Genomic DNA, 13,181 nt, shown 5'->3' on the forward strand with positions numbered 1-13,181 from the left:
GCTTTAAAATCATTTTGGAAATGATTTTAAAGCCATTTCTACATTTTAGAGCCTACAGCGAATCAGAGTGTCAGTAGCAGCTTAGCTTATGCACCCGGACAATGACCTGAAGTACACAAGCTACTTTATCTCTAGAAAAAAGCTAACTTAAAGTTTGGAGAGGCCTAGTCAAAGTTTCAAAAATGGCTTGGTCATAAAATCCTATTGAAATGCTGTGGCAGGATCTTAAACATGCTAATCACACTTAAATATCCTCCAGTGGGGCTAAGACATTTGCCAAAGAACACTGGATCAAAATTAATCCATGGTGATGTCATTTCCTGTTATTACAAAAGCTTGATGGGTTTAGAAAGACAAAGTGCCAGGTGGGTTTGGATAATTCTTTTTCCCCCTGAAATGAATAAAAATATTTGAAAACTGTGTTTTGGTTTTGGTTAGATTATCTGTGACTGATTAAAATTAGTTTCACGATTTACTCTATCAGAAAATGTCCTCAAAGTCAGAGATCTGGAGAAAATGTTACAACCTAGAGTGGGGAAGTTTAACAAGGTCAGGATGTGGTTGACTAGTTAAAGAGCGTACACTTTCATGTAACTACTGTCTGGTAGTTTTTTTGTTTTTTTTTTTAAATTTGGGGTTAGTAGTTTAATTGTACAAAAAAAATGTCACATGAAAACTAAAAGGCAAAAATAACTACAAATGTTGATTGAAGAGTCTGGCCCGTTGGATGTTAAGATATATTTAAAGAAAATCTCTTGACTGATGCAGCAACAGTGTCTGAATAGGAGGCGGGGCTGAGTGGACACCCAATTAATCCAGATTTTCAACAATCCGGCAGATCTCCTGACACAGCGCTGATGTCTGAACAAGACCCCCATTTGTTCACATGCATTCAGATGTGCGGCAATGAATCACTGATGGACGGGTGACGCTGCTGCAGATTTCATGGAGCGACCCACACGGGGCTTTTAGCTGCGCTTGGAAAGCCGTTGACGCTGCGATGCTTTTCACTGCCCCATTTTTTGAGGCCTCAGGCAGCTGTAGATAATTAGAAGGGAAAGTCCAGGGACTTGTCAAATGTACATACAGAGACTAAAAAATAACCCTCTGTTGACTCCTTGCATGAAGCCGCTGTATTCTCAGCATAGAGCCTCCAAAAGTCTTCATAACCAATCAACTTCTTGGCAATTTGTCACATTACGACAACAAGCTTTAGTGTTTTCAATTGGGGATGGTTAGTAATAAATCCAGGAGAAAGTAGAGTGTGTCAAGTCTGGTGTGCATTTTGCATTAAGGCCAATTTTAGTGCATCATGTTACTGTAAAGGTCTTTCAAGTATGGATACTAGCATACAAAATTAGCATACTCAACCCTCAGGTCATATGTTTTTCATATTTACCATTAGCCACTTGAATTTTTCAAGATGGCCGTCTTTTTTTTTTCTTTCTCTTTTAACCAGTTATTGCCATAAAATGCCCCTCATTTTGGTCGTCCTATTATACTATTTTAAATTAATATGTAACAAAATCAGATGGCAAAACTGAAACAGAGGACTTTTCTGTTTGTGGTTTTCACACCAGTCGTCAACTGAGACAAAGATATGTAACATCATCTAAATAGTTAGCAATAGCTTCTGCCACTTTTATTAGGTGGTTAGCGGTTTAGCATTAGCTTAGCTTCCCCATATTTTTCTATATGTAGCATCTTAGCAATAGCATTCTTTATTTTTTCATGCGTCTCACATTGTAGTGTTAGTTGGCTCAAATTTTTTATGTGTTTAGCAGTTAGGTGTTAGCAGAGCTAAAACTCTTGTTTACAGAATAAGTGGCTACTGAACCTAACTTTCTGTTAAGCTGCCCACAATGTCAATACCTACAGCCGATCTTAGTGCAAACATAAGATCCAGATCTTGGTGGCCATTTTGAACCACATGATTTCTATGGTTCAAAATATGTAGGCCATGTTTTGACAGCAAACACATTCATCTAATTGACAATTTTAGTGAAGAAATTTATTTTCCATGACAACCATGGTGGCCATCTTGAAAAATCTAAAAAATTATCAGTAAATCTGAAATCCATGGGTCCAGTTATGAATGATTTAACACTAAATGTATTCATCTTTGATAAATACGGGCAAATCAAGAGCAAAAATTAATTTTCCTTCACGACTGTGGTGGCCATCTTGAATTTTTTAGTGGCTGAGATTTTTTAGTTGTTTTTTTTTTTTTAAAGCAAGCTGCTGGAAACATGGGTGCCAAGTTAGGTCCTTGATGCACACGTGAAAGATTTTGGTCAGTTATCTCCTGTACTATCTGTAGACCCCACCCTATGTTGCAATTAAAGCTGCAGGTCTTTTGGTTATGTTTCTTTAAGCTTCGAACATGGAGATTCAAATTTCTGCTGATTGTTGTCAGGAGTCAGACTGAAATTGAACATCAATGTTACAAAAGTTATGAAAACCAACCTCTCTTACCTCCCACATAAATCCCAGTAAAATACATAGACATAGTGGTTTGATTGGGACAGAATGCACTTGTAGCTACAAGCTACTTGTCTTAGGATTTGCTGAGTCTTACTGTTGAGGTGACAGCTTACTTGTGTGCACTCTGGTCCTGGAGCCACATTGAGCCCAGTTGCAGCCATGTAGGTGCTACCAATGGTCTTTATCTTCTCCACGCCGCTGAACTTGGGCTTAGACAGCAGCTGTGAACGCAGAGGGAAGCCAGCACTAAGCGTGAAACCGGAGCAGCATCCAAACGAACGCCTGGCTTTGTGCTCCTTCCGCTCAGGAGCATCATGACACTTCACCGGAGAAGGTCAGAAATCTTTCTTTTGTCTTTTTCCACACTTTCAGACAGTCAGGATTATTAGTAAGAGAGGAGTTTACCTCATCAAAGTCGGCTATGATCTCGTTGAGAAGTCGGAGGCACTCCAGTCCTTCCTTATTGACATCAGACTCGGTGTAAAACTCTTTGAAGTCCGGGATGGAGGCGAACATCACACACACTGACTCGTATGACTGATGATAAAGATCCTGATAACAAGCAAAGAAGAAGAAGAAAAAGGAAAAGAAGAAGAAGAAAAAGATAACAGCTGGATGGGCCGTATCGAATAAGCACTCGCGCCAGAAAGATGAAGGGAAATGGCCTGTGGTTTCATCGGGCTTCACAAAAAATAAAATAAAAAAATAGCATGCCCTAAATGCCTCATGCTGAATACTGACACTTAGACTTTAAATAAATAAGAAGACGCTTTAATCATCTCTGCAGGGACGCCGGGTCCCCGTGGCAGCTGGAAAACAGGGGCATTCATCTTTAGAAAGGAGGAGGTAAGAACAGAGCAGCTCAGGTGACGCTCAGAGCGAAAGGGGTTTTGTCTTGTACAACTTTTTTTTGGAAATGTTTCAGAGCAGAAAGTAAAGCAAGTTATACTGGGTGAAGAGATCATGCAAAGTGTAACAGCTAAGAAAAACAACATCAATAACAGCATGCGAATGTGTACTACTTTATTGGCATCTACGGTAAATAATGTATGAAAAAACCTGAGATCAATTCATATATCACAATAAAAAAAATGAGGAGAATTCACTTGACTACATCTATTCATTGTGGATAAAAGCCCCACATTGTTAAAGGCAAAACCATTATTTTTGCCTGTAGAAAGAATTTCCTCTAAATAAACTCGAGGGTTGCTAACATTTCAACTTTATTCCTTTCATCAGGTTTTCTAGAAACTTCTGTTTAGTCGTCCACCATCTTGTTTTTCTGTGTGTTTACAACATGACACGGAGAACCGTCTCTTTCAGCCACTGGCCACAAAGCTGGACCTATTTTCATCTGCCCAGCACACAAAAAGAAACCTCAGAGGCTCACTGCAGAGAGGGGCATCTTGGGGGCCAGAACGTCTCCATGACAACCATTACAATAAAAAACGCCAGTAAGTTTTTTGGAAATGCTACCATCACAAATGTAAACATGAGGAAGTTGGCTTGACGCTAACAGAAACTTAACTGGCACTATAATCAGATTAGGGTAGGTGTCCCGATCAGCGCGATATCAAAGTTGGACCGATTTCCAGTATCGATATCAGAGCGATTTCTGATACTGACATGTAGACCCATTGGTTCATGATAAATGGCTCAGTTGTTCTCAGACCTACTGCTGCTGACTATTGTTCTCTGTTTGATTAAAATTGCTCAATCAAGTCTTTTCTAACATCATACACCACTAAATTAGTCATAAAAGTGTGTATGATTTGTGCTGATATCACGCCGGGTCAATATCAATATTGGCCAATGCTCATATCTGCGATATTAGTATCGTATCAGGAGGGAAAAGTTGTATCGGGACATCCAGATACAAAAAAAAGGCAAAAAAGGCTGTTGTTCATAGTATGAACAGCAGAGGGAACAATGTACTCATGCTGATATGGGAGTGTATATAAAATAATTCCTTCTAAGGCTTTGGACACATCTTCACCAGGGGTGCCACCCAGTTCAGTGTTTACTGGTCAGAGACGGTGGAAACCTGGAATGACTACTGCACTGCTGTTCAGCTTTTCTTGGAGAATAATCCTCAAATTTTCAATGCACGGTCCCCCTCCCGATGAGAGTGGCTGCCACTGTCGTAACTGGGTCACCGAGGAAGACGAGTGAGGCAGAGCTGAAGGCTGAAGTGAAAGGCGCAGGTGCATTACAGCACCTTTTACTTCACTGAGGCACGACTCAGTCAAAATACTCCCAGAACTATTTTATTATGCAGGCAGAGAAATATTGCTTATTTTTCTTTAACTGTACTATTTTTTAAAGCCTTTTCAAATCAGAAACTGTAAAAGATGGAGCCCAGTTTTCATGGATCCAGATCTAGAGCTTTGAGATTGCTACCAGCAAAGAGAGGAAATATGCTGCTTAAAAGTGTCTGCCACTGGTTCATCCCTCGAGTTTTTCATGTTTTAATGATTCACACGTCAGAGTCAAGTAACAAGGAACAAAGAGAAGATTCTCTTAGAAATTGTCAGAAGGGGCTGAAAATGTACTAAAATCATCCAAACAAAAACACTAAGAGTTTCAGAAAGTTCAAAAGAAATCCTGATCATGGCTACAATAAAGAATTTCAGGTCAGAAATGGCAAAATAGGAAGGAACGATGACTGACCAAAGACTTCTGCACGATAATATTGCACAATGACATCAAAGTCGCAACATTTGCTGATTTGATCTATGTTTTCCTCCATGAATTGACACCTAGAAACATCTTGGTATTTTTTTTTCACCTCATTTTTCCAGTTGCGTCCCAGGAAGTGCTCGGCCACGTGCGCCGGTAGGACATTCTCCAGCAGAACCCGGTTCAGGTTCTCCATGGTTTCTATTTCCTCACACTCCCTCTTGAACTTGTCCCGCCACAGGAAGTCCAGCCGGCAGTAATACTCGTTCTGTTGGAGGAGGATGAAGAGGAGAGGGAAGACTCTCTGTAAGCCTTGACTTAAAGACTTTTAGAAGGATTTTATGATCCTTTAACATAAAATAGAGGATAATTGTTAAGTAGAAGTAAAATTATACGATGTTTTCAAAACATTTAACAAATAGAAATCCAGCCAAGTGTTTTGAGGTGTGACACTATCGCTACTTCATCTCTACAAAATAGCTCAAACCCGATTGGGTAATGTCTGAAAACAACAGTTGAGTTTTGTCACAAATTTTTAGTTACATCTAGGTCTGTACTTTGACTGGGCCATTCTGACACATAAATGTGCTTTGATTTAATCCATCTCACTGCAGCTCTGGTTTAAATGCTCTGCTTTTCTTTCAGGATTGTTTTTTTATTTAGCTTCGAACGTCTTTCTGTAAACGCCTTGCTAAAGAACACAACCCCGCAGCATCATACTCCCACCACCAAATTTCACCACACATAGCAAATTACCTGAATCACTGCAAAAACACAAAATCTCACCAAGTATTTCTGGTCTAGTTTCCATTGTAAATATATAGCTGTACTGGGCCAGGGTTTGTGGTCGTTTGTGAGCATAAAGTTTTTCTGACAGGAATACGTGTTATTTTTCTGTGTTTTCTTTTCCTTTTCATGTTTCCTCTGTCAGTACAAAATATCTGCTGATATCCACAGTCGCTTCATTAAATTAAATCAACATTTACATAACAATACTATAAATAAATAAATATTGAACTGCAAAAACAAAAAATCTTACCAAGTACTTTTGTTCTAGTTTCTAGTGCAAATATCAACGTTCACTTGAAATTAGATAGAATTAACTTACAAGTAACTTTTCAGCTTGGTTGGCCCAATCAAGCTTGTTTTAAGTCAATAATTTTTTATATTGTTTTTTAAAAAAACTAGCAGATTATTCGACTTAAAACAAGACATTTTTCCAAGTTATAAGTAAAATAATCTTCCAGTGAAACTGATACTTTTCATTTGTGTTAAGGAAATATTGACTTGCTGAAAAGTTTCTTGTAAGCTAATTTCAAGTGTACTAAGAGATTTGCACTAAAAACTAGACCAAAAACACTTGGTAATATTTTTTATTTAGTTTTTTATTATTGCAGTGAAACTGACTTGATTGGTCCCTGAAATAAAGGCCTTGTGCAAAACTACCTTCAGCTTATTGCTTCTCAGTGGCAGGCGGCTTAATTTCTCTCCTAATGCGTCGCGACTGCGAGGCGGTCGTATTTGGAATGCTTGGTATTCATGGAAAAAAATTAGAGTGCCAATAACAAGACAGCGAGACAATGCGAGAAGCAGCGCAGCTATTGCTCAAGGAAAAAGCAGACAGAAGCTGCTTTGCATAAAACATAGCTGCTGCTTCCTTCTCTCTTTCTGTGCTTTTTGGTTATTCATGCTTGAGGTAGTTTTGAATACATCTGCATATGTTAGCAGGACTCGTATACGAAGGTCAAGACAACCCGAGGTTGCGTGTTCGCGCCTCCGTTTCCGGAGCGCACCGTCTCTGCATCCGAAGGCTACAAGGTTCTGGTGGGCGGGCTCCTATACCGACTGTCCAGGGAGATGTAGCTGATCAGCAGGTTGGATGATAGATAAATGCACCGAGTTATTTATTTTATTCCTTGACATTAGCATCAGACGTGGAAAATTTAGAAGATTCCACCACCGATGGACGGAGGGATTTTTTGGGGTTTGGGAGTTTCTGAGAAACAGCCTTCCACCTTCTTAGCACAAATTAACAACAGGCATCATTCGGGTTGCGTGTGTAAACGTAGACGAGGAGAGTCTACCTCGGCGAGTCTGGAAAGTAGGCCAGCTCATTCCAAATGCCGTTTAGAAAGCAGCTAAACGAGGCTGTAAATGAGTTTTGCTCCACTGTGCAACCTGTTCTTGGGGGATGAATCACTGATGCTGTTTTTCTTGTAACCTGATTTCTCCTCCCCTCTGAAGAAAGTTCTGAGAAAAGACCTCATTAGAGCTGATAAGAAATTTGGCGAGGAAAATTTGTTAACGGCCTGCTTGAAGCGTGCAGAATCGTTTTGACCGCCTCAACCACTCGGGGCAAAGAGGTCTTCCAATAATAATTTTAGCGTTAGATAATGGAAGAATTTTGTAATTGAAACTGAAAAAAAAAAGAAGTATTTTAAGAATCAGCTTCAAACAAGGAGTTTTAAATATCCTAGTCGGGTCAACAAAACCTTTATTTCTCTGTGACTGGGTCTCGGTGACCCAGAACGAGAACAACGCAAGAAGCCGATTGGGCCGATCACACATCTCTGGGGAGCTCCGGATGTGGGTACAGAAGTCCCAGCTCGGAACATCTGCTTTGACATAATAGATGTTACCCCTAAAAAAAGATTCAATTCCCCGCAGAAAATCTGTGTCAGAGGAGTTACGGTGTCACATGACGTGAGGACGGTGGCGGCGAACCAACATTACAGAAGACAAAAAGTCTGAAGACGTATTTTTATACCCAGAAAGCTTCTGGACTGCAAAAATATCCTTCTCTGAAGGAGTCAGAGTTCCTTTCCCCCCACCCCAACCGACCCCCAGAAGTCTCCATCTCTACTTACATGGAGCTGAAGATGATCTTTGAATGCTGAATTACCTAATTACGTAGTTATGACTGCAGCAGTGGCAGAGAAATCAAGTTTTATTATCAGTGATGTCTCCACGGGGGGCGAGCCACTCACCTGCCTGGCTAATACCAGCAGAGTGATGAAGAAGATGAACAGAGACACGGAGCCCATGGTCTTCAGGTCCTTCAGGACGCCCGGTCTGAAAAACATGTTTGAAAACCCTCACAATTATCACGTTCACTTAGAAACATTGTTTTAGTTTAACTGCAGGTAGTAAAGATGTATAAATTCATATTCATTTGTAGCAGTAACACAATGTCACAGATAAAAATGTGTCCATTTGCCAACAGAAAATCACTTTTTCCTCATGGAACATTTTACTACATAGAGGTTGTGCTCGACTTTGTTTTTGTTATCTGTCATTTTGACTGATGGCGCCTGAAATGTTACGTCAATCTACGTTTACCAGTTTTCAAAAATGATAACGACAAATTCAGTCACATTTAATTTTCATTCGGTTTAATTAACCGAATGCAAATTAAAAGCAACAAGCTGAACAGAGAATCCACAATGTGCTGTTATCCATGAAGCTGATGACTACATGCAACCTTTTCTCTGCAGTGACAAAAGCTACTGACTGTGGCCGCAATAATTACATAACACACACACAATGGAAATGAAACGATTGCATCTAAATTTAGGGTTAGGTTTAGGAACAGACTAGCAGTCGTTGGGATTAGGGAAAATGTCTGGGTTAGGTGTAAACTTAGTTACTAAAATGAATGGAAGGCAATGCAACAAGTCCTAATGTGAGTAATTGTGTTTTGTAGAAAAAAAAAGCAAAACTCACTAATAAATGTTCTTCTTAAACAGCATGATATATAAATAGTATTTTGTCCTTCTGCAAATATTCGTGACCCTTGAGGTTCTCTGCAGTCTTATTTATTTCAGTTTTGCCCTGCTGATGAAATAGTCAGCATTGCAGGATGGCCATTCCACTCCTGTTGTGCTTCTTAAAGTTTGCAAAATATGGTTTAGTATTTCTTTGTTACAATGCATGAGTGCATTGTAACAAAGGAATATTATTATTATTAAGGACAATCTGCCAATCAAGACCTGCTCTTCTTTAAAGAAACAACTTTCTTGGACATCAGTAGATAAATAGCATAAGACACCTGTTTACAAGAACTCCTTCAGAGTTTGGTACGTTCAGAGTCTGATTGCAATCACATCCTAATCAGCTGGTCTGGAAAAAAAACCCACCACCATGATTTCATCATTATTATCTCCTTAAACGATCAAAAACCTTTCAGCTGATGCCAAAATGTTGTTTTTAGAGATGCAGCAAGCCTTTGTTTCTGGACATAACAAAGTAATCCAATATCACACATTTGTCTTGTCTGGAAAAAATAAAAGTTTCAGTAAATGTAAGACTTGTGATGCTGTTCTTGTTGTTACTTGCATCTCATTTTTTGTTTACATTTCAAAACGTCAGCACATACGTTATTACCTTTCCACCTATTCATTTTTAATGAGCATGAGCCATGGGATTTATCTAACTGTTAACAGCAGATTATTAATGGTGAATGCAGGGCCGGATTTAGAATTTTAAGGGCCAGAGGCTACAGCCAGTTTTGGTCCACTATCCAAAAAAATAAATAATTATATATACACACAATTTAAAAAACAACAGTTTAGTCAGGCTAATTATAGTACATTATTGGTAGGCCTGTACAGCTGCAGGTTTAAAATATCCCATGTGAGAACAGTCCATGTTTGCCCCTTAACGACATACAATAAGTTCAGAATTTTCAAATATTTTAGTGTTTTATACAACAAAATGCAACAATATTACAAAAAAACACACTTCATATGGGCCTATGAGTTTTATATTAAAAGATACAAAATAAAATATGCATTAATTGCAAAAATATTAAAAATTTTTGGGGTCACCCCAAATTTGGGGCCCTGGGCTACTGCCCGTGTAAGTCCTTTCTAGATAAAACACATTCATAAATCATGGATTTCTATTTCAAACTAACAAACGTAATCATCTAATTAACAGCACAGTATATGAATATTATTCTGAGCAGCCACTTGTAGATCAATAACAATTTTTTTCTGTAGTTTTAAATTGTTGGTTAATATAAAGGAGTCCCGTTTTAGACGTATTCTGCTTCCTGAAACAGCCTGTTTTTGTAGAGTAATAACCAGAAAGATGAAGTTCATACTGAGGAATTTAATTAAAAACTTTTTTGAGCTTATTTGTTGACTCGAACAAGCTGACCAAAATAGCTTCCATCTGTAACAGCTGATCCGAGATAATCTTCATGCTTCTAGAAACTCTGCAGTGTCTGCTTATTTCATCATATCTACCCTTCTAATCAAATGTAGAGGGTTTTTTCCCTCTTTATTTTATGTTTCTATGATCTGAAGAACTGTCTCTAAAATGGGAACATATCCTTAAGAGTGACTTGAATCCCTTAAATCTACTTTATGACATTTTTTAGTAATAATTTGGTTCTCTACATTTTCACCTCCCTCTCCATCAGCCTCTGGTAAACTTGGGTTCTCATCCAGCCTGGTTTATCGTGGCTACTGTTATTTTAAATCCTTTTTGATATGTTTTTATGACTTTATGTGATGTTCTGCTTAAGTGACTCAACATACATGAATCAGGCCTTTATTTCTCAATTTAGGTACAACCCGTTAATAAAAGATATGACAGATTATAAGTAAAAGAAAAGTAGAATATGAATTCCTTAAAAGCCTTCTGTGTTTAAGGACGGTGGGTCCAAACCTTTCCCCCCGTTGAATAAATGCACTTAAATTACAGATTGGACCTTTCTAAACATGCTACTTTTTATATGAGATGAATTTTTTTAAAGCACATTTTACGACACTCACCATTATATATGGAGGATGTTTCAATGGCACACCAGCGCATCTTCATCTAAATGCCAACTAATTCAACGTGATCGAACAGTATTTTCCGTTTGCATTCATTTGCTCACAAGACACAACTCTGTTATGTTTGCGTGCACAAAAATAGATATTTGAACTGTAAATTCACTGCCGTACCTCAGCTGACTGAACTCTACCCACAGACTTTTCTGCTACTTGTTAAATAAATAGCGCTAACTGAGGATGTTGATAATGTGTCAGGAATCAGGTTTATTAGGCGGCCTTGGTCTATTTCCTTTTCATTTAGTACTTCAAAATGATTCCCCTTTATTTGCCTGTAGAAGAAGAAACTCACTCCTCATGCTAACAAAGCAAGGTGAGAGAGAGACCAAGGTTTTTTTTTTCTGCCAGCTTCTCTCAGAGCTAGAGAAACTTTCGACAGTTTTTTTTTCTTTTCTTCTTCTTCTCTTCCCAGCGGTTGTCAGTCAAAGGCAAAAGCTGAATCCTTCTCCATCAACACAAGCGGCATTATCTCTTTCTGCCACTCATCATCCCTTCTTTCCAGCCGTTCCGCTCCGCTGACAGCAGAATGGGATGCTGGCAACTCTGCCGCCGAGTTGTTTCAGCGGTCCCCTGCTGCAGACTCGCTCGTTTTAATAGGCCGGGATTAACCGACGGGGTCACAAAGGTCAGAGGGAAATGTGGGATGTTAGTCGGATTATACAGATCGAACCAGATTTCCCATCTCTGTAATGTGAAAAGGTAGGAGAACCGGCCGGTACCTGTCCGGCTTGTCCGTGGGGTAGAGGGCTTTGTTGAATCTGTCCAGCAGGGAGGCGTGAGTCTGCAGGATGATGATGTTGTAGATCACCACGGCGACCAGCATCACTACCATCTTCAGCTCGTAGTTGATCCTCAGGAAGACCGAGCACGAGACCAGGCCCAGAATGCAGCAGTAGATGAAGTACTGAAGACGTAAAGAACAGCAGAAACCCTCGTCTGAAAGGGGAAACGTTATGTGTTTTCCAGGCCACTTTGTAACAAATGTCACCTTGAGTTACTAAAAAATGCTATAAATACCAAATATAACTTTAAAGAAATTTGACTTCCAGATTTGACACCTTGAATTTAGGCATCCGTCTCTTTAAGAAGCTCCTGCTCTTTCTGAAGTCATCACAACATGGCTCCTCTATTAGCCCTTTAACAACGTTTTTACCAAGCTGACAAGTAGCTAATATAACGAACTCAGCCGATACTCAGCTCAACCAGGTGTTTGCTAATTGCTGCTGGCTAGTCTGAAGGAGCCGAGTTTTAATTATACAACAAAGCACAAATCTGACAACCAGCTGCGCCTACCGGCAGGTAAAACTTGTTTTTGTCCTCCAGGTAGTTGGACCGGCTGCTGTTGGAAACATTCACAAAGAGAGCAGCCGTCTGGATGTCGTCTGCACCTCCTCCAGGATCCTCTACAAAGAACTGGACAAACAAATCAGAGGAAACATGTTGAATTTATGGTACATCACCTGGCAATGAGTTGAGATATACAGATCTGAGTCGCTCCTGGTAAAAATGAGCAAAACACTGAATTCAAAGAGCTCGTCTGAAGGTTGTTCATCAAGCTGTCCTCCAGCCTCGTTGAAAAATCATGTGCAATCTGCAGCTATTGTAAAAGTTTGGCACTTTCAGATAAAGAGAATTAACAAGCGATTTACTTTTAATTCTACGGTTTGTGCTGCGTATTTAGCTTGTGTCAGCCAGTCGTTCTCCTAACTGATTATTTTATATTTTTATGAGCCGATTAGTGAGAATTAGCACTTGGAGAATAATCCTACTAGACAGGATCAACCCCGACATAATCACAGAAAATCAACTGCAGAGCGGAGCAACTGAGTCACTGCGGTTATTATTGAGCTCCAGCTGGTCCAAGCACTCCTCATTGTTCTGCTGAACGAGCGCAGAGACTCCATGTCAGTCGCGAGGTCAAGTTCGCCACTTCCTGCAGCCGTGAAGCATCAGAGCGCAGAGGCTGAGCCCCGCCACTCGGCTCGGAGCGCTGATTCACCGGTTCAGCCTGTTCAGCCCTGAAACTTTTATCACGCCGTCTCTGTAGAAGCCATGCGGAGGTTTGAAAACCTGCGATTGTTTTGCCTTCATCCAGCGCCGCTGCCATTGTTCTTGGCTGCATCAGCTTCTCCTGCAGGTGCTCTGGCAGTCACAGTCATAGTTTATTTTTTTTCTTCT

General features: G+C 39.8%; 1 protein-coding gene and 1 long non-coding RNA gene across 3 annotated transcripts in view; one reads left to right on the top strand and one right to left on the bottom strand.

Annotated features, from left to right (window-relative positions):
- Positions 1 to 13,181, bottom strand: part of adcy2b (adenylate cyclase 2b (brain)) — a 70,362-nt gene that overhangs the window by 2,816 nt on the left and 54,365 nt on the right. For both annotated transcript variants that reach the window (XM_015056035.1, XM_015056034.1), the window contains exons 17-22: positions 12,297 to 12,416; positions 11,723 to 11,907; positions 8,151 to 8,235; positions 5,273 to 5,431; positions 2,890 to 3,036; positions 2,598 to 2,705 (exon numbers count right to left, since the gene is read on the bottom strand). In XM_015056035.1, the coding sequence (XP_014911521.1) occupies positions 2,598 to 2,705; positions 2,890 to 3,036; positions 5,273 to 5,431; positions 8,151 to 8,235; positions 11,723 to 11,907; positions 12,297 to 12,416 (804 nt within the window). The remainder of the gene's footprint in view (positions 1 to 2,597; positions 2,706 to 2,889; positions 3,037 to 5,272; positions 5,432 to 8,150; positions 8,236 to 11,722; positions 11,908 to 12,296; positions 12,417 to 13,181) is intronic.
- On the top strand, positions 2,716 to 4,372 carry LOC106961926 (uncharacterized). Its single transcript, XR_001427856.1, has 2 exons — positions 2,716 to 2,818; positions 3,808 to 4,372. It is a non-coding gene; the product is annotated as an uncharacterized LOC106961926 (long non-coding RNA).

The sequence above is a fragment of the Poecilia latipinna genome, unplaced genomic scaffold (assembly GCF_001443285.1).
Source record: "Poecilia latipinna isolate Pla-1442-1.1 unplaced genomic scaffold, P_latipinna-1.0 Scaffold1350, whole genome shotgun sequence".
NCBI lineage: Eukaryota > Metazoa > Chordata > Actinopteri > Cyprinodontiformes > Poeciliidae > Poecilia > Poecilia latipinna.